This window comes from Salvia splendens, chromosome 2 (assembly GCF_004379255.2).
Source record: "Salvia splendens isolate huo1 chromosome 2, SspV2, whole genome shotgun sequence".
Lineage (NCBI taxonomy): Eukaryota > Viridiplantae > Streptophyta > Magnoliopsida > Lamiales > Lamiaceae > Salvia > Salvia splendens.
Window position 1 is genome coordinate 20879945 of NC_056033.1, and position 26691 is coordinate 20906635.

Sequence of the window (26691 nt, forward strand, 5' to 3'; positions counted from 1 at the left end):
ATCCTCTTTTTACACGTATTCATATTGATATTTTGAACTCTTTATATTACTTATTGGTCAACGATAGGAACAAACACGCCATTCCCAGTTGGCCTTTTTATATCACTAAGATTTTGTATAAAACGCCACTCCAATTGGCGTTTTTAACTTGGGGAAAATTTGACCAAATTTTCCTACGTTGTAGCGGACATTCTGCATAAAAACGCCGACTACAGTGGCGTTTTTTCATAAAACGCCAACTATATAGGCGTTTTTCGGGAAAAACGCCATCGCCGTTGGCGTAATTAAAAAAATGCTATTCAGGATGGCGTTTTACAGTTAGAAAATTTTTTGAACTTTTTTCCTACGTCGAGGTAACGTTTCTGAATAAACACGCCACTGTAGTCGGCGTGTTTTAAAAGACGCCACTCCAATTGGCGTTTTTTGATAAAAACGCGAACTCACACGGCTCGCCAAATATAAGTAAAACGTTACAATGTTCAATTCAATAAATAACTACGATTATAAACAGAACAATGTTCAATTCAACTAAATAGTTGTTACACGTTCAATTGTCTCACCTTCTGCGGGTAAAGAAGCTACGGATACCCTTCCCGATTCTGGCGGTGGAGAGTCTAGACGGAGGAGTATCTTGCACAACGACATTCTCTAAATCAACCCCGAAAAAATCGTCTCGCACAGAAGACCTAGGTGGAGAATGTGGATATCACTGAGCCCGATGTCTTCGCCTGTACCACCAGTGTGGCTGACAGAATGCCGACCTCGAACTGCAGATCTTGGTGGAGGTGGAGGCATAAAATCGTGATCGGCATCATCAGTGTGGCTGATAGAATGACGACCTCGAACTGCAGATTTTGATGGAGGTGGAGGCATAAAATCGTCAGCGGCATCATCTACCAACTGAGTATCCATCCTTGAAGAAGCATTCGGGCAGTTGCGTCTGTCGTGCCCTGGTTGACGGCAATGTTTACATCGGCGTCGGGCTCGTGGCTGGTCAGCTTCACGGACATCCATCTGATTAGGAATCCTAGTAGTACGATATCGACCTCGACTTTTAGGCATTAACTGGGCTCGTGAACATTGCAAAGTCCATTCAGGCACAGCCCAATAATCTTGGTGTCTGATTGGATTGAACACCGTAGAATATTGGTGTACCCAAACACTTGTGCGGTATACGTTATCAACAAGCGACAGCATGGGCTCGTTTCTAAACCGCGCAACTGCCGCTGCATGTGAACATGGAAGTCTCCACATCTGCCACTTTTGACATTTGCAGTTCGACTCCAAGTACTTTACCTTCCACTTATTACCACCCTTTCCACCAATTCGACGCTTTGTTCGAACCACGTAAAGCCCTGCAATTGTGTTTGGGACTCTCACATTATGTAATTGACCTTTTACATCATTTTTGCACACCTTTTCATGGGCCCACGGGGTAAGTGGTGTGGCACACTGTGTTGATGCAATTGACCGCTCATTAAACCGTTCTATTGTCCTCCAAAATATCAGATCAATGCAAGCTTTAATTGGGAGTTGTCTTGCGCCTCTCAACACATTGTTGTAAGATTCCACCATATTAGTGGTCATCTCACCCCATCTTTTGTGTTTGTCATACGCCAAACTCCATTTTTCTAACTCCACGGCATCAAGGTACTGCACAGCCTCGTTGTTGATGGTTCGAAGTAAACGACGTCTGATCTTAAACTTTGCTTTCTTGGTAGCAATACCAATTTTCCAAACAAGTTTTTTTACCATGATGCCTTTGTGATTCTGCAAAACATTCTTTCTAACATGTACCAAGCAAAATCTGTGATGCCCCACATTGGGTTCTTCTTTCCATATGGGAGAATTCATTGCATCTATGATTCCCACATGCCTATCTGATATTACACATAATTCATGCTTGGCTACGTGAAGTCTAATACGTTCCATAAACCAATTCTAACTTTGTATGGTTTCCTCATCAACAATGGCATATGCAATAGGCAAACATTTCTTATTAGCATCAAATCCAACGGCAATAAGAATTTTACCTCGATATCGTCCAAGTAGATGAGTTCCATCAACGGTTAAAACTGGTTTGCATAGTTGAAAAGCCTCCACAGCTGGACCAAAAGCCCAAAATACGTACTTGAAAACCTTGTTCATACCGTTGCTTAATCTGTCATCATGCAACCATTCGACAATTGTGCCAGGATTTTGTCTTTGCAACTCATTCAAATAAGCTGGTAAAACTTTGAAATTCCACTCCCACGAACCATACACAAGCTCAATAGCTGTCCTCCGAGCATATCATGCTTTCTTGTAACTACCTTTCACATGAAATCTATTTTCAATATCCGCCACAATTGCTTTTACCTTGTAGCAAGGATCGTTTTCTATCTGATGTCGAACACTCAACGCTATCATACCCGACGAAAGATTAGCGTGCCCATTATAATTACGATCCCCCATGCAAGTATGAGCAGTGCTAAACACTCTAATTTGCCAGTGTTCATCATGCTTCCTCAATGTTGCTCGGCACTCCCACAAACATGGCGGTAAGGACTTATCTTTCGGATTTCCTTGTGGCCACTTACAAACTGCATGCCATCTCTTTCCTTTACTTTCAGCAACTGTATATTGTCGGATTTTTTCCAAATGCCAAAAAGTCACAGCTGAGTTCAATTCCAATTTGGTTTTAAATTTAGTATGCAAACCGACATTGCTCGGATCTTTTTCACTCCAATAATGCACATTGAGATCATCAAACTCAAAGTTTTTTGGATCAAAACTATCATATGGACCTGGTAAGGTGCGAAAATAGTTCATACCAGGCTGTGGGAACTGTGGAACTACTCTTTCTCGTACTGCTCTTCCTCCAATTGATGTTTCTCCAACCACTGTTTCTCCAACCGGAATGGATGTTCTTGGAGCAACAAATTGGTCCTCATCCGACGAAGCACCATCTGAATCTGTACTATCCGGATCGACATCTTCAGAATCATAAGGTGATTGTGGATCAAGAAAGTCGGCTTTATCAGGACCAATTATGTCCTCAACCACATCACAGTTGTCACTGTCCCCTAAATGCACGCCTCCAATATCAAAATCTTGTGTTGTATCGAAGCATGGTTCTTGGCCTCTCGTAGACGTACCAACATCAAAATCTTGTGTTGCAGCGAAATATGGTTCTCGGCCTCTCGTAGACGTACCAACATCATTACTCATGAGATGATGACTATGTTGTTGAGTAATTGACGAATACTCAACATACAATTCAATTTGACCTCCTGTAGTCATACTCTCACTAAACATTAGTGGCATGTATACTTCTTCTAGTAAAATACCTATATACGTGATTGAAGATCCATAGAATATATGACTTTTCCATACTATTTGAAGTTTGTTTTCAAATATGTTTATTCCCATTCTTTCACAAATTGTTTCCACAAGCTTATCGTAGGAAATACTTTCATCCAACATAATCAATCATTTTGCAAAAGGAGGATCATATGAAATAACTGTTCCGGGAATTATATTTCCACCCCAATATAAATGGACACACCACGTCATACTATCTGCATTAATGTCAAACACAAATATTGGTCAAAAATATTTCTTTACAGTACACTACAATATATACTATCATAACAACCTATCAAATATGAGTAAAAAATTAGATATACTACAACATATAATACCATAACAATTGGTCAAAATATTTCTATTAATTACAATACAATTTATAATACTATAACAATCTATCAAATAAATATATAAATTACACTACAATATATACTATCATAATAATCCATCAATTATTGGTAGACTAATGTTTGGAAGAATGAGTTAAAAATTAGATATACTAACCGATTGCGAGTACTAATATTTGGAAGAAATGAGCCAAAATCGAAATCTACACGCTTCAATCCACCACCGGGTTGACCCGACCAAGGCAAGCGTTTTCGCGTTTTTCAGCTTTGGGAAGGTTTTTCGCGTTTTGGGGAGGGAATGTGACTAGGGTCTGCGATTTTTGGGGAGATCTGTGAAATATGGTTCAACCGGAAAACGCCGACCAGGTTGGCGTTTTTTATGTTAAACACGCCAATGATCTTGGCGTTTTATAACTTAAACACGCCATCAAGATTGGCGTCTTTACTATCAAACACGCCAAAGAAGTTAGCGTGTTTAAATTTAAGTATTTTGGTTAATAATACGAGCAAAATACAGTGCCATTGTAAAACGCCAACTATGTTGGCGTGTTTGCGTATACACACGCTAATATCACTGGCGTTTTCATTTATAAACACGCCATTCTCGTAGACGTTTTTCCCATGAATGGAATTGATAACAAAATGAGTACATTTACATAATTTTAAAGGTCAAATAGCCTAGAAATCCGATTTTCTCCTGGATTGCACTCTGTCACATTACGTCGAGGGTCTCATCTTGGACAGCGTCGATAGGATCATCTTCCCACACTTGTGGTTATTTGAATAATTTCTTACTACACTATTAACTAAGGTTGCCACTTCATTTTACTGGTTAAGGTAAATTTAATTGTAGTAAAATAAAATTAAAATTTATTAACCAATTTAATACAAATTGGTTATTGATTCAAATCTAAAGTTTAAATTATTGATTCAGTACCTTAATTTAATTAAGCAAGTTACTAGTTGGTTTAACTCATTAAACCATTACCAATGATACAATAAATCTAAAATACAGTAGGTAATTAGTTCCAACTGTATTTAAAGTCAATTTCATTTTTGGACCTATCTTTAGGTTTATAAATAAACTCAAAAACTTTTTCAAATTTTGTGAGTAAAAAAAGCATAATATAGAAAAAAAAATTAAAATTTGAGTTTAATGTAAATGACTGAAGTAAAATATGTGATATTTACACTAAAATTTGTTTGAATCTAGTGTAAATAGAAGCAAAATTACTTAATACTCTCTCCGTCCCATAGAAATAGGTCATATTTCCTTTTTCATCTGTCCCATAGAAATAGTCTATATCCATTTATGACAATTTTTTTTCTTCTTCTCTTTTATTTTATCATTTATGGTCCCACCCAATGTTTTAAAAACCGAACCGGCAAGCGAACCGGCGTCATTATTGGTTCACTGGTTCAACCGGTTCACTGGTCGAACCATTGGTTGAACCGGAATACTATTTATATATATATATTTATTTATTTAGTAGTAAATAATAAAATTTAATTAAATGTTTTATCAATAAATATTATAGTATTATACATTTAATAGTATTATTATAGAAAACAAGTATTGTACTAGTATATTAGAATATTTAATGACGTTAAGTTTAAATAGAATAATAAATTATAATACACAATATTAAAAATTAGTATTAAACTCTATGTATAATTATAAACTCCTATATTATAAAACATTAGTGATTGTAAAAGTATAATTAAAATATAAGAAATATATTATAATTAACAATTTCTTAAAAGAATATATAAAATTAAAATGAATTATCTTAAAAGAATATAAAATTAAAAGGAACATATTTTTAGTGAATGATAGAATTTTATTAATTTTTTATCAATAAATATAATTAAATATATAAATTATACTAGTAGTAAGTTAATGTAAATAAAAAATTTAATATTTATGTATAAAAATAAATAAGTTCATAGTATTATTTTCAAAAAGTAATGCGGCAAAATAATATTATACACAAAGATATATGAATAAACATAAATTAAAAACATATATTTAGTAAATACTCCTAGTATATAATCAAATAGTAGTAAACTTTTAATATAATTAATCACATATTCTTAATATACATATATACGTATGAAACACGAATTATTAGTTTATATAGATAAAATATTTCGTGTTTAACATATGAAAATAACTTATGTTCATATTACTACCAAGAAGTCCTTGTGGTGTAGTGGTAGAATTGTTGGTAAGTTCACTGGGAGGTCTTGAGTTCAACCCCTATCAAGGCCAAAATTTTAGAATAAAATTTTGAAAAGCATTTGAACCGGTTCCCGGCCAGACCGGTCCGGACCGGACCGGACCCCCCGGCGGTTGAACATGTCAATGGTTTTATAGTGCTAACCGGACCGGACCACCTACCGGTTCGCGATTGAACCGCTCGAACCGGCTGGTCCGGTCCGGTTTTTAAAACATTGGCCCCACCACCTACTACACAATTTCAACTATTTTTTCACCTTCTCTCTTACTTTACCAATTATACATTAAAACTCATGTCAACCCTAAACGACCTATTTCTATGGGACGGAGGAAGTATGACATTTACATTTGTTTTGAGCTTAATATAAATGATTGGAGATGTTTTAATCTTGTATTCGGTTGAAGGTATGAATTGGGTTTAAATAATTCCCTATACGCTAGGACCACAAAATTATACTCCCTCCGTCTCGGCTAAGATGACACATTTCTTGGCCGACACGAGATTTTAGGAGTTATTGGTTAAAGTGTTTAATTAGAGAGAGGAAAGGTGGGTGAAAGTATTAAAATAGAGAGAGAAAGAAAGATGAATATTTTAATAAAAGTGAAAAAAATTGTTGGTGTATTAGTTAGAGAGAGAAAGTTTTCATAAAAAGAAATGTGTCATTGGACAAACTAAAATGAAAAACAATTTCAATTAATTTAAAAATAAAGAAAATGGCAAAATGCAAAGGAAAAAGTCTTGCCCTTTTTGGTCGTCGCACATTCCATCAGTCGGAGTGGGAAACCAGCTATGAAATTTTTTGATGGTCTCCATACCGTATTTGACCCGCCTCTTGACACTGATTGATTCAACTCTTATTTCTACCATTTTTTAATTTTCTCTCCAATTTCAAACTATCGTCCTCGACGAAGATCCAATCCTTTAACTTCTGGTATTTTTTTTTTCTTTTCCCCCAATCTCTTCTCTTTAAATTTTTGTTTCAGTATTTAATTAGTCTTGAGTTATTTAGTTGGTTCCCTTCAACACTTGATTTTTCTTATTCTATGATGCCCAATTAAGTCTGGAATTCTGGGTAATTTCCTTTAAATTGAGCGTTTATTTGTTATGGCTTATGGATTATGAATTGTGGTTGAAGAGGTGAAGCTTATTTGTGTTTACTGTTTTGATTTGGTTTGAGTAAATATAATTACTGTTTTAGGTTGCTTTTAGTTATAATCATAATCCCCAAGCCCTAAGTAATTAAATTGATATATGTATAAAACATATTAGTGGTTTGTTGTAACTTCTCATTGAGTAGTTATGTTTATTGAGATTTCTGCTCTTGATGATGCTGTTATTTTTGTCTCTAATCATAAGATGAAGCAGTTGGTCTCCCAAAAATCTTGAACCCGTGTATGTCATTGGTTGCTCGTTTGTTGTATCGATGAGAATCTTATCAGGCTCTGGAGCCCTCTCGGCTTTCATCACTGTACTCGTTTGGCTGCTCCCATTTGGCTCGTTTGCTCAAAACGATGTCAGCTGCCTCAGAGCGATAAAAAATTCTTTGGAAGACCCGTTGGGCAACTTAGGGACGTGGGATTTCAGCAACAACAGTCAAACGTCTATCTGCAAGTTCACTGGGATCGAGTGTTGGCACGCTGATGACAACAAGATATTGAATATCAGGTTGACGGACATGGGGCTTAAGGGTGGTTTTCCTCAAGGTATTGCCGGTTGCCAGTCCCTAACGGGCCTAGATCTTTCTAGAAACAGCATCAGTGGAAATATTCCAAATGATATCTCAAGGCTAATTGGTTTTATCACTAGTCTTGATCTTTCATCCAACCAGCTGTCGGGAGAGATTCCCATGGATCTTGCGAATTGCACGTTCCTGAATGTCCTGAGACTCGACAGCAACCAGTTCACTGGTCAGATCCCTCTTCAGCTCAGCCAACTCAGCCGGCTCAAGACATTTAGCGTGGCAAATAATCGACTGAGTGGACAAGTTCCCATATTTGCAAACGCTACCATCCCAGCAGAAAACTACGCAAATAATGCTGGACTATGTGGCGGCCCTTTACGCCGTTGCGATGGCAAGTCGAAGGCTAGCCATACTCCTATCATTATTGCGGCAGCCATTGGTGGGTTGACCATTGCAGCATTGGCCTTCTTGGTTGCTATGTACTTTTTGCGCAGAGTTTATAGAAAGAAGAAGGAAGATGACCCTCTGGGCAATAAATGGGCGAGGAGCATCAAGGGCGCAAAACGCTTCAAGGTAACATAAACTCGGATTTCGTTTTCATAAATTTTATTCCACTCATTTAAATCACTTTGCAATTGTTCTTGTTTTAATGTTTCAATCACATTATAGAATGTAAGTAACAGTGTTTTCCTTTCCCGTCTCGTCCTTTTCAGCTTTCGATGTTTGAGAATACAGTCACAAAAATGAACCTAGGCGATCTAATGAAGGCCACGAACAACTTCAGCAATGAGAATATAATTGGGTCGAGGCGAACTGGGACAACGTACAAGGCAACATTCGAAGATGGGACATCCTTTATGGTCAAGAGATTGCAGGACACTCAACACTCTGAGAAAGAATTCATGTCCGAGATGGATACTTTAGGCAGTATAAAACACCGCAACTTGGTTCCTCTTCTAGGTTTTTGCGTTGCTAAGAAGGAGCGCCTCTTGGTCTATACATATATGCCTAATGGAACCCTACATGATAAAATACACTCGAGCGTTGAGGGTGAAGTTATGGATTGGCCCCTGCGGCTGAAAGTCGGGATCAGAGCTGCCAAAGGATTCGCTTGGCTCCACCACAGCTGCAATCCGCGTGTTATCCACAGAAATATCAGTTCGAAATGCATCTTGTTGGATGCGGATTACGAACCAAAGATATCCGATTTCGGACTTGCTAGGCTCATGAATCCAGTTGACACCCATCTGAGCACTTTCGTGAACGGTGAGTTTGGTGACTTGGGTTACGTTGCCCCTGAGTATGCGCGGACGCTGGTGGCCACGCCAAAAGGGGACGTCTATAGTTTTGGCGTTGTGCTTCTCGAGCTGGTGACAGGTGAGAGGCCTACACACGTAGCTAAAGCCCCAGAAACCTTCAAGGGAAGCCTAGTGGAGTGGATATCCGAGCTCTCTGCGGCCTCCAAGCTCCACGATGCAATTGACACGTCCTTGGTGGGGAAAGGCCACGACAGCGAACTCTTCCAGTTTCTTAAGGTGGCGTGTAGTTGCGTGCTGCCAGGGCACAAGGAGCGGCCCACCATGTTTGAGGTGTTCCAGCTCCTGAGAGCTATTGGGCAGAGGTATGATTTTACTACCGAAGACGATATGCTGATGCTGCAAGATTCAGGGGGTGCGGACAACGTCGTCGAACTCATTGTTGCTCAAGACAAGTAGGAGGAGATCTACGACCAGATCAAAGCCAGAGAAGGGGGAGTGTCTGTTACATATTGTGTAATTATGTTGTGTTTTAATATATTTTTCGTTACAATTTAGATCAGTGTTGGTAGATTTCTTGAGTGAAGATGAGATTTTTGGTGCCATTACATAGATGGTGTTTTTATCAATCTTTGCAACGATGAATGCAGCTCGTTGTTAATCATCTTTTTGCATTGCCATTTTACTTGCATTTGTTGCGCCAGTTTTTTATTTTGGCTGAGAAAATTGTAACGAATATCTACTGTTTTTAAACATAAAACGGGTGTTTTTACTAATTAAAACACATTCATTATTTTTATTGAAAATACCAACTCAAATTGAATATAATGTTACTGCATAGACGGGGGTTATTAATTTTCATTTTCATCGATTAAATAATATTTACATTTAAATGTTACAGTGAACTCGGACTCAAGAGCTTTGGTCGTATGCATCAATCATTTCACCAACACATTTCACTACTTAATTTTCTTTAATTACCTTTTCATGGGCGAACCTGGACATGATAACATTGGTATCGCTTCATATTTTTAAGATACTGTCTGAACGGACTACTTGCAAAGAAAAATTAGAATTGCTGCAGTGTTTCCTTTTCCAAATACTCCCTCTATCCATGAATTAAAATCTCATTTTGATGCAGCACGAGTTTTAAAAAATGTGAAGAAAAATGAGTTAATAAAGTTAGGGTGACACTTCATATATTGATTTTATAATAGAATATGAGGTAATGAGTTGATAGAAAATGGAGTCTATTTATCCAAAATGGAAAAAGTAAATGTGGAAATATTTCGTGGGCGGAGGGAGTAGTTTATATTTTATAATACTTCCTCAAGGAATTAAATTAAATTAGACGTGCAAATATGATAGTTGTAGCAGAAAGCAAACCGAATGAATGGGGAGAAGAAGCCAACCAAGTCCAACACCAATCAAAATATCATCAGAAACAATCCTTGTTATCGCAACAGCATGTTTAACATACTGTTTTGGGAAGCTAACCTATAAACAGTTACTCCCTTCAATAACAAGACAAACATAATCCCATTTTAAACAAAAAAAGGGTAGGTGTGTTAAAATCGTTTCTATTCGTCTAAACAATCCACTACTTACAGGTATAAGCAAGAAACAAGGCATGTATAGGAGCACTGAATCAAGAAAGTAATTATAATCAATGACACTCACTATTAAAAATTCCATCTTTGAGATGTATAAACAGCGCTCTGCCTCGGCCTCGGCCTGCGTTTTTGCTGCTGCTCCATGTCGTTCCTTTTCTTCATATTGGACGAAACTGTTGGGCTGTAGTAGTCGTTGCTCCTTTGAGATGTTGCACCTTGTGAGTACACCTTCCTCCCTTGCATGAGGTTGTGGTGCTTCTCAAGATTCAAGCCACGGGCCACCGAGTTTTTTGGGACCGGCCCCCATCTGTTGTAGCTCACACAGCTCTGGCTCCTTCCTATCTGACAGAACCTTCCCTCTCTGGGGCTTGGGTAGTTCCGGCTTTCGGCTGTTTCTGCAGAGTACATGGTGGTTTCTCCTTCACTGCTGTATTCGTGTGGAAACTCAACGGGGGAAGAGCTCGACTGGACATCATTCTGGGCTCCATTCACGGACCCCGTTGATTCTGCATCTGGAATGGGGCCCTTGTGTTGCTTTTGAAGCAGGAAATCCTTGACATAGTTTTGATCAAAGCTCGGTGGCATCGTTTTTCTTGATTGCTTAGGTGATGATGCAGCTTTACTAATCCTTGGAGGGAAGTTGATGTCCAAAAGTTGGATTTGAGTAGTAGGAGTAGGAGTAGTAGCATCCTTGTTCCTAACTGGGCTTGAGGTCAGCATCGGGGACTCGTAAATCTCAGGAGTTGGGATACCGGGAGCATGAGTTGCGCCTTGCCGATCACCACTTGAGGACTTCTCGTCTTTGACTTCCACAGTGTGGACAGCTGCTGAACTTGGTCCAGGTTGCTGCTCTACTGGTTTGGATGAAGATGGAGTCCCCTCGTTCTCACCTTCAGTTGGCTTAAAAACGCTTCGCATGGTGAATGATGCACAAGAATGCTCACTTTTCTGGGCGGAGGACATCAATCGGATCAGAGGTAGTTTCGGTTTATTGAGTTCATCGAGGTTCCCCTCCCAGTGCTGATTAAGCCAATGACAGATAGCGGGCATAGGGATGCCAAATTGCATCGGGGTGTCTTTCCTCCACAACGACGTTGACGATGAAGAAGTTGAAGTGGATCTGGTATTTGGAGAAGTTGCAAGCTTCATAGGATCGCAAACCATAAAGGAGAGATTTCCATGAAAATCAAAACCAGCAGAACCCGGGCTCCATGTTACTCCATCAGTCGATAACTTAATCAGATTGTCAGTAGCTATTACTACCTTCGCTTCACCGACTGCCAATTCCTGTTTATCTGTGTACCCTAGAAGATAAACTATACTTCCCAGCTCCAGATTCGGTTTCGAACAAGTCCTTAAGTAGTGAGGATGCTGCACGGGAGCTTTTGATTCACCATCAAAAGTGTCAAGGCCCACCATTGTCAGGTCAAGAACGGAGCTTGTGATAAAGAAGCTGCATTAGACAGGAACATCAATTATTGGTGAAAGCATTGCCTCTTTTCTTCCTTTTATTCACCAGCATCAGCAAATCAGGGTAAGGCATAGTTAAATACTAATGGCTATTACAATGGAGATAAATCTCAAGAGTTAGATCTGCAAACATAAATACAAAGGAGACTAATTAAGTAAGGCTTGATGATTAGTAAATCAATTATGTGAATGTCTCCTCAAAAGGAAAATAAATAACTATACAATTCAAGAGTTTGGTGGAACTTACACATTACAAAACAGTTGCAAAGATGAAGCGTGGAGCCCTAATTCCATGATTACAAAATCATAATTGTAATTACTCTAGATTTAGCATTAACTATGTTGTATCTTACCATCAATTCTATCATTACGAACCCTAATTAAAGTAGATTGGTTGTGAAAAATGATCTTCAACATCCAACCACCTTATCCACTTTTTTGCACGAATCAAGCGAACAGAAATTGGTATAGTAGAAAACTGACCGGTGAGGGAATAAGGAAGCGGAGAGGGCATTGTGGAGGCGGATCTCGGCGGCTTCAGCGGCGGCGACGGAGGGGAGATTGGCGTGGGTGGTGAGCAGCAGATTGCGGTGGATCAGGAAGGCGGTGCCGCCTCCGTGAATTCTGGCCATGGAGGGAGCCTTGCCGGAGAAAATGGCGGCCTTCATTCTCTCCGACTTGGTTCCACTGTTGCAGAAACACCACGAGTCCCCTAAAACCCTCATTTTCTTAATTCCTTGAAATTAGCAGCCTCAAAATACAAATCTCGGATCGAGCCGAAAATGAAGCACATTGCTCAGTCATCCGTCATCACACACACACAATCCTCAGATGGGTTTGATTTAGCAAGCTGGAGTGCCGAAAATGGAGATTAAATTACAGCAGGGTGTGTAATAGAGAATTTGGAAGAAGATTGCAGAGTGGAGGCAGAGAGATAATGCAGGTGGTAGTCTAGAAATCCAGCTCCATTGGAGCACAACGCAAGCACGGAATAATGGATATGGAACTTGTAACGCCCCGTTTTTCTAAACCTAATTTGTGAACCTAAATTACTTGTTTTAATAGTATTAACTCTGCGAAGTCCGTGAATTGATTGTTGGTAATTGATTGTTGTTAATTGGGGATTTGTGAAATAAATGATTATGAGAATTTAATTAACTCCTGTCCGTGAGGAATATTTATTGGACTCAATTCCGTGTTGGATCCGATAAATTAAATAATTAATATAAAAGTCTAGTCCGTGATAAAATACAATGAGCTGCGAATTAAACTAAATTAATTAAGACAAAATATCTTTAATTCAAATCTTAATTAAAGATTTTATGTAGATTTTCCTGCTCCGTGATGGAATTTTCCTCCTCCGTAACCTGCAAATAAAATACCAAATAAATTCAACTAATTCAAAAATAAGAAGAAAAAAAAAAGAGAAAAGAAGAAAAAAATTGAATCCCTCCCTCAACCCCGTTGAAACCGCCTCCCCTCAATCCCATGAATCTCTCCCATATCCCCAACCCCTTTCCTCTATATTAAATCTTCAGCCATTATTTCTTTTCTCACCTATCGTCTCTGCAAGCAAGAATCATCTTCAACTTCTATCCAAGGTAAACTATGATTTATCATTTGTATCTAAATTCTCTCCTGTTTCAAAATCTAACATCAAATTGTTGCTTCCGGCAGTAATCAAACTCCTCCAGCTTCAAGAACCCGCCTTTCAGCCTTGTGAACTTCACAACCCAAATCCAATTCACGGAGGTAATTTCCTACCCAGATTTGGAACATGACTTATCGCATGCTGCATCCATACATTACTTTCCCAGCACCAACTCCCCTCGGCAATTGCTTACATTTTGTAAATATTATGAAATCTAAAAATCCTCTCTGATCGGATAACCGTAGCAACCAAAATAGGAATGAAAAGAAACGTTTTTTGTTTCTAATGGGAACTTACCTTGCGGGTGAAATCGGGGTTAATTGGGGCCGACCGATGGCGGCACCCTTCGCGGCGGAGCTGGAGCCGCACAGCAGCGACGACGGGCTCCCTCCGGCGACGGGCAGAAGCAGCGGCAGCGGTCCAGGGGAGCAGCGCGACTGCGGACAGCGGCGAATCGCGAACGGCGACTCGGAGCGAGGGGACGGTGAGGTCGCCGTCGTGAATGAGACGGGGGGGGGAGCGACGGAATTTGAGAAAGCCGATGGAAATCGGAGGAAAAATTTCTGCAGTTTTGGTCGAGAGATAGAGAGAAGGGGGGGGGAAGAAGGTGTGTTACACGTAGGTGAGGGAGGGGGTTTTCTTCATTTGGGCTCATTAAGTTTTGGGCCTCATTAAATTAGAAGTGGGTAGAATGTTTAATTGTTGGGCTTAAAATTGTAATTGAAGATGAAGTGGAGGAAACAATTAAATCTTGGACTTTTAATTAAATGGTTTGGGCCTTCTTTAGTGGGGGTATTGATTAATTAAATTAAAGACATAAGGTGGGAATGAATTAAGTTTTGGGCCGATAAATTAATTATGGGGAATTATTCAAATAATTTCCGGATAATGTGGAAGTTTAATAATTTTTATCCTATGTTCGAAATAGATAGTTTTGCGAGGGAAATATTTTCGATAATGAATTCATGGGCTTAATTAAATATTAGGATTTAAGTCTAAATCATTAAAAATATACGGGGAGCCAACGGTGGAAATTGGGAGCGTAAGCGGCCGTCGAACGATCGAAAAATCGAGAAAAAAAAAGGGGAGATAAAAGCTTTAAACTAGGGTGCATGCATTTTATTTACTTAATTAGAAAGTGTGTTGATTTATGTGTTATTTTAATTCTAAAGGTGATATCTCGCAAGGGAATCGTGATCGCAAAGGAAAGAAAATAGTTTTGGAATAAGCACTCGAGGTGGGCTTCTTTTCTACCCTGCCCTACGTGTGGGTTTTTATTTTACTAAACTCTTTTACGTTTGACCGTGGAGAGATAAGGGTGGTTTAAAATGACTTTATCATGCCGTGATTTGTGTTTTACGTGCCTATCTGGTATGGCTATGTGCCGTTGTTATATAAATCGAATTCGGGTCCACGTGGGGCCGCAAACCCTACCTGGACTAGTGTACACCTATGGTAGATCGTGTGCTAGCTACGGGCTGGCCGGTCTAGTGGCTTGGTTTGTGGCCACATTCCAAGTCATGTATTGGCAGATATGGCTAACGTCTATGGGAAAATGACTGATCAGTCGACTTTTACTATGGGAAAATGATTTTAGTGCCTCGGGCCTTTCTAAAGCTAAACCCCGACGGTTACTTAAGTGTGGCATGATAAATTGACAACTTTTATTGAAAATGTTTTCGGCGTGAGCCCACTGAGTATATTTTATAGTACTCAGCCCTGCATGTGTTTTCCCTATGTGCAGGTTGAGCGGCGACGAGGATGTGGTGGTGTTGAGCAAATGAATATAATATATTATTGATGTCTTTGAACCTTGAGTGTCGTTGTGTCTTCACACATGGCGTCACTCTTTCTCTTGGTCGTTTCCGCTGTGACGTGTCTTAAATTATGATTTATTTGGGCCGACAACTTTAATTGTTGGGGTAATGGATATTCTGAATTCCTTGTTGGATAATATTAAACTCTTGGTTATTTTCTTGAATAATTAATTATTGGTCAAGCTCGTTTTGAAACCCTAGTTTCCTTCGTCTTTTATTAAATTCTCTTAATCACGATCGCCCGTATTTATTAACCCTAAAGGGCGGTCGTGACAGAACTAGCTCTATTTTGAACTAGCTCATTTTTCCGAAATGGATGATATTAATTTCTTGTTTGCTTCTCTACTAACTATATTTGTTTAGAATTAAATGGATAAAATTATCCTAATGACATGAATTAATTTGGTTACTAATATTATGCCTTTTAAGTTTTAAATAAACACATTTATGATTCTACCTGGCGGGTTATATAAATCCAACAAAATATGGAAATTAGTGTGGATCTGCATGAATTTGGAAAATAGTTTTGTTAATTTATTTCACAAATCGAATAGTAATAAATAGAGGAATGATAAATATCAATATCCCAATGAAATATAGCTATCAAACGCATTATATTTGTCTTATAGACCATTTTCAATGATAACGCAAAGATTAAATACAGTAGAAATATATCTCCAATGATACTGCAAAACTAGTTTCTTTCTTGATTTTTGAGTAAAATAGCATATTTATTTTTAGGTTTATACTAAAATAAATTCAAATCTTTTTTTATATAATATTCTTTTAAATTTTAGTTTGATGTAAATAGTTAGAATAAAATCATTATTGAAATAAATTTGAGTTTAGTGTACAGAAGATTGGAAATACTTTTATTTACACGTAATAACACTGATTTTGTTGATCATCATTGCTGTGTATGTCCTTCGAAAGTTGGTACCTAAATTTCAAAATGTATTTCTCTTAATCCACCATGAAATCCAATTTATCACTTTGGATAAACCATGGAAGAAGCTGAGTAACTAATAAACTTTCTACATGATATTCAATGTTGAAATAAGGCAGTATAGTGTTATACTCCCTCTCTGTCCATGAAAATAGTCTGATTTTATCATTTTGAGATATCCACAAAAAATAATTTCATTTCTAAAATGGAAAGTTGCTCTCTCATACTTTACCTATTTTTTCTCCAATCTCTCTTAATTTGCCTATTTTTTTCAAGAACAAAAAAACATACGACTATCAAGGTTGCAACAAAAACTTATAAGCAATACCCAGAAAAAAAAAAAAAAAAAAAGTACAAGTCGGATTAAGAGCAAACTCATCAATTCAGGAGGGAAGAAAAAAGACTAGAAAAGAAAAAAATGAAAGTCTAGACAAGAGAGCATCAATTCGGGTGGTTAAATCTTGTGTAGAAAAACAACAATAAATTGTCACACCCCTAAAGAAATAGAAGCATCCAACAGATTACCGCAGCAAAGCAAAACTTTGACCAGATATTACAAACTACTGGCTGTCAGTGACAGTTCACTCATCATCTTCATCCTCATCCTCATCCTCATCATCGTCGTTTCCCGCAGCAGCATTCAGTGCATTTAGCCTCTCAATCAACTTGTTCTTCCTCTCCTCATAAGTTAGCTTCTTAAGGTTGTACCTGCATAACAAGTGATACAGTTAATTACAAACGCCATAAGAAAGCAAAGACGGATAACTATTTACCAAATATAGTTGGAAAGAGTCGTTACATTGTATTGATAGCATAACATAAGTCTTACCTCTTGTGCTCGGTTGGCTGCTTCTTTTCAGATTTCTTAGGTGTGGGGTCAGCACGAATTGCTGCATGAACCTTCTTGTACACCTCTGCAATGTTATCTGCCTCTATACCCCTCTTAATGTACTCACTAAAGTGAGACTGATACTTCTCAGGCTCGTCTTCAATCAGAGTCTGGATAGACATCCAATAGTTGAATTAATTTGATGAAAGGAAACCTTAAAGCACATTATAAGAAGGCATATGTAGAAATGTCTAAATTTTGTCCTGCACAGGGAAAAGGAAAGTACATACGTTCATGTAGGAAGCAACATGGCCACCATAAATATACTTGCGGTGCACTTCAGCATCAAGCTGCTTGTTGTCCTTGCTAAATCCAGCAAACCTCTTATCACTGTGTGGGACATCGAGTCCACCATCCAGGGCTCCCTACAACACAACAAATCACACTCTAGAAGCTCAAGAAATAGACAGTAAACATACAACACAATCTTCTTATAGCTATCGAATATATTGCAGACAACAATGAAACATTTACAACTGTCCTACCTCACCTAAACAAAGCAAGTCACTCCATTCTTGAGAAAATTAATAAGAACACAATTTCTTGTAGGAGAAAATATTACACAAGTGCCAAAGACAATATTGTCTGAAACAATAAACCAGCTTAATACCTTGAGAGCACCAAAAACACGGTTTCCAGTAGTAGTTTTGATGAGACCAACATCTAAAAGGGCACGGAAGGGCCTTCTGCTTTCAGCAGGCTCAACAGAATAATCCTCTCCTGTTGCCTGATAGGACAAAATTGGTATAAGTACTGAATTATATATCATCAAAAAGTAAATCATTGCAACAATACATGCAAACAACGAGAATATAAAACGGTTACCTCCACATTTCCTTCATACTCCTCGTCCAATTCAAGGGTCTTCAGAACGCGACGGCTCAAAAGAAGTCCAGTGCAGTAAGCTGTCACATAACAACATTTCAGATAATTCCAGATAATTCTTATTACTAAGAGAAAAGATTATTCTAGATTTATACTAGCCTGCAGCATAGTTGGTCAGCCCAACTTCTAGGCCATAACGAGGCAGCTCATGTGCATACGCAGCAGCAAGGACATGATCACCAGCAATGCTCGAGGACAAAATCTGGCAAATTATGTCCTTATTGGTCTAATAGAGATGTTAAGGCCAACATTGCATCACGTGATCGATAAGCAAGAGAGACACAATCAGCGGTTGAATGCGCATGATGAATAAAGATAATAAAGTACCAAATACAAATCTCTAGAGTGGGAAAAATTAAACACTACAGGGATCAGGATACAAATCGTACAACAAAGCGAAACTTTGGAGTGTTGTACTTGTTTTTATCCTGATTGATCATGCGAATCCTTGCCCGATAATCAGTCTTCCCCTCTAAATTGAGAAACATCATGATAAAGTTAATCAAAAAGAAAAAAGAACCCTCACATCAGTTGAGAAGAAACATATCATTGCTGCTCACCTCTTCTTCTCTTGTACTTAACTTGGAAACGCTTGAAGTACGCCTTTGACTTTTGTGCTTTGACGAACACCTAAAAGTAGCAAACACCTATTAGCACATACAGTGATAAAAATAAAACATCAACCGGTATCCAATTCCAGGAGTCAAAGCATATGCCAACACTATGAATAACTGTAAAAGCACAATTGTATTTCATCCCCTAAGCCTTCAAATAACATTGGAAACACTCAGAATTCAGAATGCAATATAAAATGTCGTGCTCTATTCGAATTCAGTTAAACACAACACTGATTTACGTGTTAACGATATCAATTACTAAACCAAAGAAAAAAATTAACAAGCGACGACGGCCTAAAACGAATAATGTCGACAATAACTGAGGAAATAATAGGAGTTCATAACGCCGTACTGAACAAGAGCTAATCAAAATCAAATCTTAAACAATTGCAAGCATCTAAACTAAACTGAAATGACAGCCAACAAAAGGATTTCGACTTAAAGCAATTAAGGCGCGTCAGTAACAGTGAGTTTGTTCGATGCAAAGGCAAAATAGCCTAGATGAAAAGTAATTAGACGGGAATCGCGTTGAGTTCAGCAAAAAGCTTACCATTTTCACCAAACTGGAGGAAGGGATTACAGACGCAGAAGATATAATAGAGCAAAACCCTAACACCTAATATGGGCCGCCGATAACACAATAATTATTGGGCCTCTGGTTTTTTTTTTATAATAAATTAGTATGATAATTAGAGCTGTGGATATCGTAAACCCGATATCAATTTTGATATCGGGTGCGGGTTTTAATAGTGGATTTCGTTGGATACTACGATCGGATATCAGGTATAAAATATTCAATTTTAATTTAATTTAATTTAAATTACAAAATTGAAAAATTAGACATTAACCATTTAGTTTTAGGAAACCCCAACCAATTATCTCACAGAACGCAGCCACTCTAGATACCTGCATCACCGTCGCCTGATTGTCGTTGTCGTTGCCGCTCACCCACTGCCTGCCAGCTTAGATGTCAGATCGCCCATTGCTTGCCCACTTAGCCACTCTCCCGCTCCCACCCTCTCAGCTCGCCCGCACAGCCTCCGTCGCATACCGCGCTGACTACCTATTCAATCTTCAAAGGTAAAATATTGTAAAATACAATTTGATATTTGTGTTCCATTTTGGTTGTTTTTTTTCTTTTAAATTACAATAATTTATGTATAGTAAAATTAATACATCCTCCGTCACACTTAAGGGACACACTTTCTCATTTTGACACACTTTCCCTTTCCCCAAATAAGATGATACTACATTCCTATTTTGGAAACTTTTTCTCTTCAACTAATACAACCAACCACTTTTTCTCTCGTTAATTAAATATTCAACTATCTTTCTCACTCTCCATTTAATACTTACAATCATCTTTTCTCCCGTTAATTAAATATTCAACTATCTTTCACTCTCCATTTAATACTTACGACCATCTTTTCTCTCTTCAATTAAACATATTATCTAACAACTCCTAAAATCTCGTGCTGACTAAGAAATGTGTCATCTTAGTCGGAACAGATGGAGTATCTTGAATCCTTGATTTATGACTTTTGTGATAATGCTTAATACTCCCTTGGTCCCAATAAAATGAAATATTTAGTTTATGACACAAGATTTTATGCAATGTTGTTGATGTGAATCTATATTATCAACATCATCCGAGAGGAGGGTAAATTCTTGGGTCCGTTTCAAACAGTAATCTGCCTATTAAGATGACATCCAAATTCTCTTCTAAGACTACCATTATCTTTGTCTTTGAAAGAGTTTCGCGTAGGTACCTCGCACACCTTAATTGGAGTCCATATGAAAGAGTTGTGTGTTAGAGTTTGTATACTAGAAATCATCTTTCGAGTGATTGAATACTGTAACACTCTATATGTTATTTTCCAAAGTAATGAAACAGATTATTTTTGTCATAATGTTGTTATGTTTTACATTTAATGGATGTTTATTGCATATTTAAATGTATAAGCAACGTAACAAAGTCTAAGTCTTTGTTTTAGTAGACCGGTTGTGGGCGTCGTTTACTTTAAGGTAACACGGTCAGTCCTGAACAAAGAAAAATAATAATTTCACAACCTAGATAGGCCTATACTACCTATCGTGAAAGGTTGCAATAGCAATCCGCATATTTCTAAGCCTTACTGAAATAAGATGACATTGGTGTGGTATAACACTGAATTGGATCTAACATCAAGACGAGTCTTTATGCTATCTACTGAAAGACGTGGTCTTGATAATTAATTTCTTAATCAATGTACGTTAGCATTGAGCATACAATATTGATTATGCACTACTTTGACTTACAAAAACGTGTGGGTTTTTCGCAATCCAAGAATCCTGGTATATTGGGTAGTGTTGATTAATATCTAGCGGTGCTAGGATTGCTATTATATTGAATCGTGCGCGAGGTAAGTCTCGTTTGATAACGTCCACAAGAGGAGTTCGAAACAAAGTTTTATTATTCGGAACCTAGCTAGTTGGAGTTTGATTACTCTATGAATAATAAATAAGCGTTTCTTGCTAAGTCCACTCTTGGAGATAATAATATGTTAATTAATTAAGTCCATAGCTGACATTGATTAATTAATTGACGTTTCTATCTTAAGCTCGGAAAATTGATGACAAACAAATGGAAACCCGGAATACTTGTAATTTCAGAATTGGATGGGTTGTGCAATATTACTTCTGTAGTGGCTGCTCATAATATTCCAATATAAGCTTATACTCTCTCTGTCCCATTAAAAATGAAACGTTTCCTAAAATGGAAACATCTCTATCTCTACTTTTTCATCTCTCTTACTTTACTCTCTCTTCATTAACTCACAAAACAACACTACATAAAAACCCGTGCCGATTCCCAAATGTTGCATATTTAATGGGTTCAAATTAATTAGTAAGAAGCTAATTGGGGGAGGTCATATCCAAATTCTTCCATAGATCCCTGACTAGGCCCAATATATGACTTAATATAAATAGGAGAATAAAAGAGACAGAAAAAACACATTATTTTCATCAAAATTTCGTCCCCATCTCCTTTAAGCCGAGGGACGATTTTCAGCTCCATCTGTGAGCAGTTTCCTTCTTCTTTATTCAAGTCCTAGTATTCTGGTGAGATCAGCCCACACTGATATCAGATTACAGTTCGGGAACCAGTTAGAAGATCCGTGATTTAGTACTCAAGATCTTCATGTGGAGAAGGCGCGAGCTATCTTCGATTCTTCACCGAATCAACGAGGTAAATTGGCTTACTCCGTAGCAAACATGTTTTAGGTGTTAATTGCGCTAAAACATATTTAAATTCAAGTTATGAGCATGATAAATGTGAGAATTACGCGAATAGAATTTGTCTAAATAATCTGCTAAAGAGATCATAATTATTATGTGATCCGTTAGAACGCATGCTTCCTCAGTCAGCCCCTACATTGTGGTCGTTGTACAAAAACTGTGCAGAAGTAGAGCAAAGCCGGTGACTCGCCGAGTGGCAAGTTGGTGAGTCGAAGATTTCGACTGCCAGAACAGCTCCAATGAATCGCAGGGTTGCAACCCAGCGACCCGCTGAAATGCCCAAACACATTCTTTTTAGTGTTTTTACACCCTTTTTGTGATACTTTTAACCCCTATTATTATTGAACAACATAGAATAAAACAAACATGAACAAAATGGATATTGAATAAATAGAAACTGTATAAACCAAAGACACATTTCTAAAGAACCAACAAATTTAGCACTAAATACATAGTTTATAGAGGAAAATATAGAAAACATAAAAACTAAATAGATAAGGGAAGAATCTTGTAGTCTTTGATCTTCTCTTGAATCTAAGCTTCAAACTCAAAGTATGGTGGAAAGATGATGAACGGTGGAAAGGAACTCATAATCCTGTATCTCAAGTGTAAAATGCAGCAAAAGGTTCCTTTGATGAAGCTTTGGGGATATTTATAGCCTCCAAGTCATGTATTGCAAATATGACAAATCTTCTAATCTAGATAGGTAAAATCACGCGCCGTCCATTTCCAGCAGACCGCTGCATAATTTTAGTGGGCCGCTGCCAAAGTTCTGACTCTTCGGTGCAACTTTCAGCGGATCGCTGCGCACATCCCAGTGGTCACTGGCTAAGGTCCAACGCATCGCTGGCAGGCTCAAATGCTCCAAACTTCTGAATTCGAACTTTTGCTATCTTTTTATGCTCTATTTTTCATATTTCTAAAAAAGACACGTCAGAATACCAAAATAGAGAAAATGTATAAATAATAGACATGTAATGCAACTATGCCACTCAAAATGAATCAAATAAAGACCTTAAAAATGTGCAAAATCTGAGCGTATCAATGACATGTATTAATAACAATATATTTGTATAAACTGAGGGCCAACCATAATATTTCTCTGCTTGATAATAAGTGACAATTAAGCTCTCCTGGTGGTCTGAGGGGTCAGCGGCCCCCTCTTGCCCCTAATTCCAATGCTGCCAATTAAATCAATCCATTATACCTGCAATAAAATTCCTAATTAGTTATTTTAAATAAAGATAATAATAGCTGAAAAATACACCAATTATAAGTCAATTCACGTCTTTATTAGTAGCTTTTAATGTGGTGAAAAATCATGAACCACGAAAAGAAACTATGAAAAAAAATTAAATCTTATGTGGAGTGTTCAATCACGACCAATCCCTTCGGGGACATCTGATAAAATTGGAACGATACAGAGAAGACCCTACGCAAGGATGACATGCATAAATCGAGAAATTGGAACGATACAGAGAAGATTAGCAGTGGCTCTGAGGGGACTGATGGAGATGCACACAGAGAAAATGACACAGGCAATCGACGTGATGATGAGAATAGTCGTTGTGGTCGAGCAGCAGATCCTCCTGGCCTAGCAGCGCATGATTCCTAAGGCGCCTGCAGTGCCCAAACAGCCAGCCCCATGAGCCACCCCAGTAAAGCCAGTTTCCAGCTCCCTAGCAACTACTCCAGCCAAGAAAGTTTCGAAATTCAAATCTACACTTTATGGAAGGGGTACGGCTGCTTACATCATGCCTGCAACCGCTTGCAAACCGTTCTCATTCCTATCTAATACCTATTTTCTCTCCTTATTTTTTTTATTTCTCAAACCGAACTCTCTCTCTCACTCTAAAAATCCCCAAAACTCTCTCTCGCAATACCCACTTTTTCTTTAACCCTAATCGGAATTTTTCTTCCAAGTTCTTGACAAGATTTTGCAGATTCAGGCCATGGAGAATAAATCTGACGCAGGGAAACCCACCACATCTGCCGATTCAAGTGCAGCGACGTTTATGGCGGAGTTGATGCAGAAATTTGGCAGTGCAGAAGAGGCAATGAAAGCCTTCGCTATGTTCACAACGATGATGGAAAGAACTAAACCTGTCGCGTCAACATCCACCACATCCACCACAACCACCGCACCACCACCACCGCTGATTCCGAAAGATTCGGCGGCCCAACCTTCCATTGTACATGCAGTAGCCGAACCTTCTACCAGAGCACCGAAAAAAGACACCGCGGTGAGCGAGAAGCAGGGACAAGAGGTGGATCTGGTTGCGGGGTTGGAACAGATGATGGATGTGGAGGAGGAAACCCTCTTTGCTGTTGTTGGTGTCGTTGAGGGGGAAACCCCTGTTTCTGTTGATAGTGTGATCGAGGGGGCCACCCCTGTTGTATCTGAAAGTGTTGAAAATGGGGAAACCCCAGTTGAAGTTGTTGAGGGGGAAACCCATGTGGATGTTTTGGAGGGGGAAACCCCTGTTATTTCTGAGAAAGCTGTTCAGGGGGAAACCCCAGAAAGGTGTGTGGGCGGTGAAGCCCTAAATTCTGATTTGATGGTTGCTGCGGGGGAAACCCATGTCTACATTGAGGGGGTGACCCCTGGTTTGTCTGAGGGGATAGAGACCCCTGTTCTTGATGAAGTTTCGGAGCCTAAGGAGAGCGTGCTCGAGTTGGTGATCGATCTGGAAGAAAATCCGGCCGACACAGATTCACCGGTGGACAAGAGAGGGGCCAGGCGTAGGGCCCGAGAACTGAGGGACGAGATCGAGGATCTCACCCTGGCCGCGGAGGTGGGAAGCCTAACCCCGGGAACTGAGGGCGTGCAAGCAAAGGATACCCCTAGGTCTGGTGGGGAAGAAGACGAAGCAGAAGAGCGCCGCCTGGCGGCAGAGCGAAAAAGGAAAGGCAAACATGCTGCTACTTCCCGGGTCAAGAAGTCCAAGCGGACTAAGGAGGACAAAGCTATGGAAGCTCAACTCCCAGCCCCTACTAAAGTGCCATTCGCCAAGGAACCAGTCGGGCCTCCTTCGTCTAGTGAATCCGAGGCAAAAGATATAGAAGAGCCAGAGGAAGTATTGAATTTCAAGCCAGCTGAAGTCTGGATTACGAAAGGTTTGATAGAAGCAATGGGAAAGTTCGAGGATCCCAAGAGAACGGCTACATATAAGGAACGCTGTAGTTCGGGAAAGCTAGCAAAGTCAGGGAAGCGGTATGTTCAAGAGGAGTTGGAAGATATAGACTCCAACGCGGAATTTCGGCAGTACATAGGCGCAATAGTATTTTATTGGCTACTAAAGGACAGTGATACGGAGGTGCCGGCTGCATTGGCCAGGGAATTTTTCTCCACCTTCCTCTTGAAGCCCACCACAGATTTGGATGCGGATTCTATCACTTTTCGCCTTTTTACTGAAGAACATGAAATGAGTCTTAGAGAATGGCCCCTCAGGATGGGTCTGTTTACGCGAGCGGAGGATGACGAGGGCGTATGGAATGAACGCATGGTCGGAGCTCCAAAGTACACTCCTGGATTCAAACCGCAGTCTGCCTGGGAGTTCGTTACGCATCCGAAAGTGGGACAGTTCAAGACGAGTTATTCGAAAGCCTTCCATATCGACAATCGAATCATGCGCTTCGCTCAGACTTTCATCAGCTATAACTTGATGGGGACCGCCAATTCTGCTTTGACCACCGGGATCTATATTTCACATGGTGCATGGCCAAGGGCGTTAAAGTGCATCTGGGTTATTGGTTAGCCTAGGCCTACCATCAAATGGCCGCAAACCCTTCCCGACATATGTACACCTGTCACCTTCTAGGTGTCTACCTTCAGCGCAACTCGATAATGAAGATTGCCAAATCTGCACCGGAGGTAGTGATGTGTGAGCCCCCTGAGCTGTTCAATGTGGATTACTTCTTCAACAAGGGCTTGTTATACATGCATGGGAAGGAAGTTTGCTTCTATGAGGTCGGTAGATTGGAGCCCCAAGTGAAGCCAGAGAAGGAAGGTGTCAAAACGGCTGCCAGCGTTGAGTACGGGAAGTGAAAACGGAAGTGGGTGTGATGCACAAGGAACTGGGTGATGTTAGAAAGGAAATGGGACTGATGAGAAAGGAGCTTGGTGTCGTCCGGGATGAGGTCAAGGCCCTCAGGGGCAGCCTTACTGAATTGGCGGGGAGGTCGTCTGCACAGACTGATCGAATGGCGGGGGCCGTAGCCTTGATGATGATGATGACTAAATGGATGAAGGAAAACTTTCCCGGGCCCCAAATGAAATTGCCTGCTGGACCTAGCAGTGTGCCCAAGCAGCCAGGGCAAGGAAGTTCTTCCATCCAGCAGCCCCCACCAGCGTCCAAGCCCTTGACAGCCCCGACTGCATCGAAGCCCGTGTCAGTTAAGAAGCTAGTGTCTAGACCGAGTGAGAAGGTGTCTAGACCGAGTGAGAAGGAGGAGAATAAACCGGAGTTGCCGGCGAGAAAGAAAGCAAAAGTGACCCGACCCTACGTACCACCGCAGTTTGGCTCCCGCGGGAGCCAAACCCCGAATTGAAACCCCCTTGACCAAGTTACTTTACTTTCAGTTTCCTTTTATTTTCTTTCAGTTTTAAGCTTGTTTGTTTGCTGTTTTGTGTTGTGTGTTTGTTTTTTCCA

The 26691-nt window shown here is 39.4% G+C and overlaps 3 protein-coding genes, 1 long non-coding RNA gene and 1 pseudogene across 6 annotated transcripts; 3 read left to right on the forward strand and 2 right to left on the reverse strand.

Annotated features, from left to right (window-relative positions):
* Positions 1-6698: 6698 nt before the first annotated feature.
* Positions 6699-9552, forward strand: LOC121791218 (probably inactive leucine-rich repeat receptor-like protein kinase At5g48380). Its single transcript, XM_042189244.1, has 3 exons — positions 6699-6866; positions 7292-8189; positions 8330-9552. The coding sequence occupies exons 2-3, from the start codon at positions 7359-7361 to the stop codon at positions 9329-9331; spliced, it is 1833 nt and encodes a 610-aa protein (XP_042045178.1). The 5' UTR covers positions 6699-6866; positions 7292-7358; the 3' UTR covers positions 9332-9552.
* A 736-nt stretch (positions 9553-10288) lies between these two features.
* On the reverse strand, positions 10289-14197 carry LOC121791229. Of its 2 annotated transcripts, XM_042189249.1 has the most exons (3): positions 13904-14197; positions 12439-13322; positions 10289-11938 (listed from the first exon to the last, which is right to left on the reverse strand). In XM_042189249.1, exons 2-3 carry the CDS (start codon positions 12678-12680, stop codon positions 10555-10557), a joined length of 1626 nt encoding a protein of 541 aa, XP_042045183.1. In that variant the 5' UTR covers positions 12681-13322; positions 13904-14197; the 3' UTR covers positions 10289-10554. The 2 variants fall into 2 exon arrangements, with proteins under 2 accessions (XP_042045183.1, XP_042045188.1); XM_042189254.1 differs by lacking the exon at positions 13904-14197 and having other exon boundaries at positions 10289-12078; positions 12439-12567.
* LOC121791247 lies at positions 13387-14835 on the forward strand. The gene is made up of 3 exons (XR_006048501.1): positions 13387-13556; positions 13633-13707; positions 14779-14835. It is a non-coding gene; the product is annotated as an uncharacterized LOC121791247 (long non-coding RNA).
* Positions 14836-16732: 1897 nt separating this feature from the next.
* LOC121791255 (60S ribosomal protein L5-like) lies at positions 16733-20058 on the reverse strand. Of its 2 annotated transcripts, none has more exons than XM_042189265.1 (9): positions 19667-20058; positions 18704-18773; positions 18524-18615; positions 18243-18369; positions 18084-18163; positions 17869-17985; positions 17489-17623; positions 17199-17368; positions 16733-17077 (listed from the first exon to the last, which is right to left on the reverse strand). In XM_042189265.1, exons 1-9 carry the CDS (start codon positions 19670-19672, stop codon positions 16951-16953), a joined length of 924 nt encoding a protein of 307 aa, XP_042045199.1. In that variant the 5' UTR covers positions 19673-20058; the 3' UTR covers positions 16733-16950. The 2 variants fall into 2 exon arrangements, with proteins under 2 accessions (XP_042045199.1, XP_042045205.1); XM_042189271.1 differs by lacking the exon at positions 19667-20058 and adding an exon at positions 19311-19408.
* A 3366-nt stretch (positions 20059-23424) lies between these two features.
* On the forward strand, positions 23425-23517 carry LOC121793177 (annotated as a pseudogene).
* Positions 23518-26691: the final 3174 nt, after the last annotated feature.

Coding starts and splice junctions, on each gene's coding strand:
- LOC121791218 (XM_042189244.1), top strand. CDS start 7,359: ATGAGAATCTTATCAGGCTCTGGAGCCCTCTCGGCTTTCATCACTGTA. Junction 8,190..8,329: donor AGGGCGCAAAACGCTTCAAG/GTAACATAAACT, acceptor CGTCCTTTTCAG/CTTTCGATGTTTGAGAATAC.
- LOC121791229 (XM_042189249.1), bottom strand. CDS start 12,680: ATGAGGGTTTTAGGGGACTCGTGGTGTTTCTGCAACAGTGGAACCAAG. Junction 11,939..12,438: donor GCTTCCTTATTCCCTCACCG/GTCAGTTTTCTA, acceptor TGTCTAATGCAG/CTTCTTTATCACAAGCTCCG.
- LOC121791255 (XM_042189265.1), bottom strand. Junction 18,616..18,703: donor TAAGTACAAGAGAAGAAGAG/GTGAGCAGCAAT, acceptor TTCTCAATTTAG/AGGGGAAGACTGATTATCGG. Junction 17,078..17,198: donor CAGCCAACCGAGCACAAGAG/GTAAGACTTATG, acceptor CTTGTTATGCAG/GTACAACCTTAAGAAGCTAA.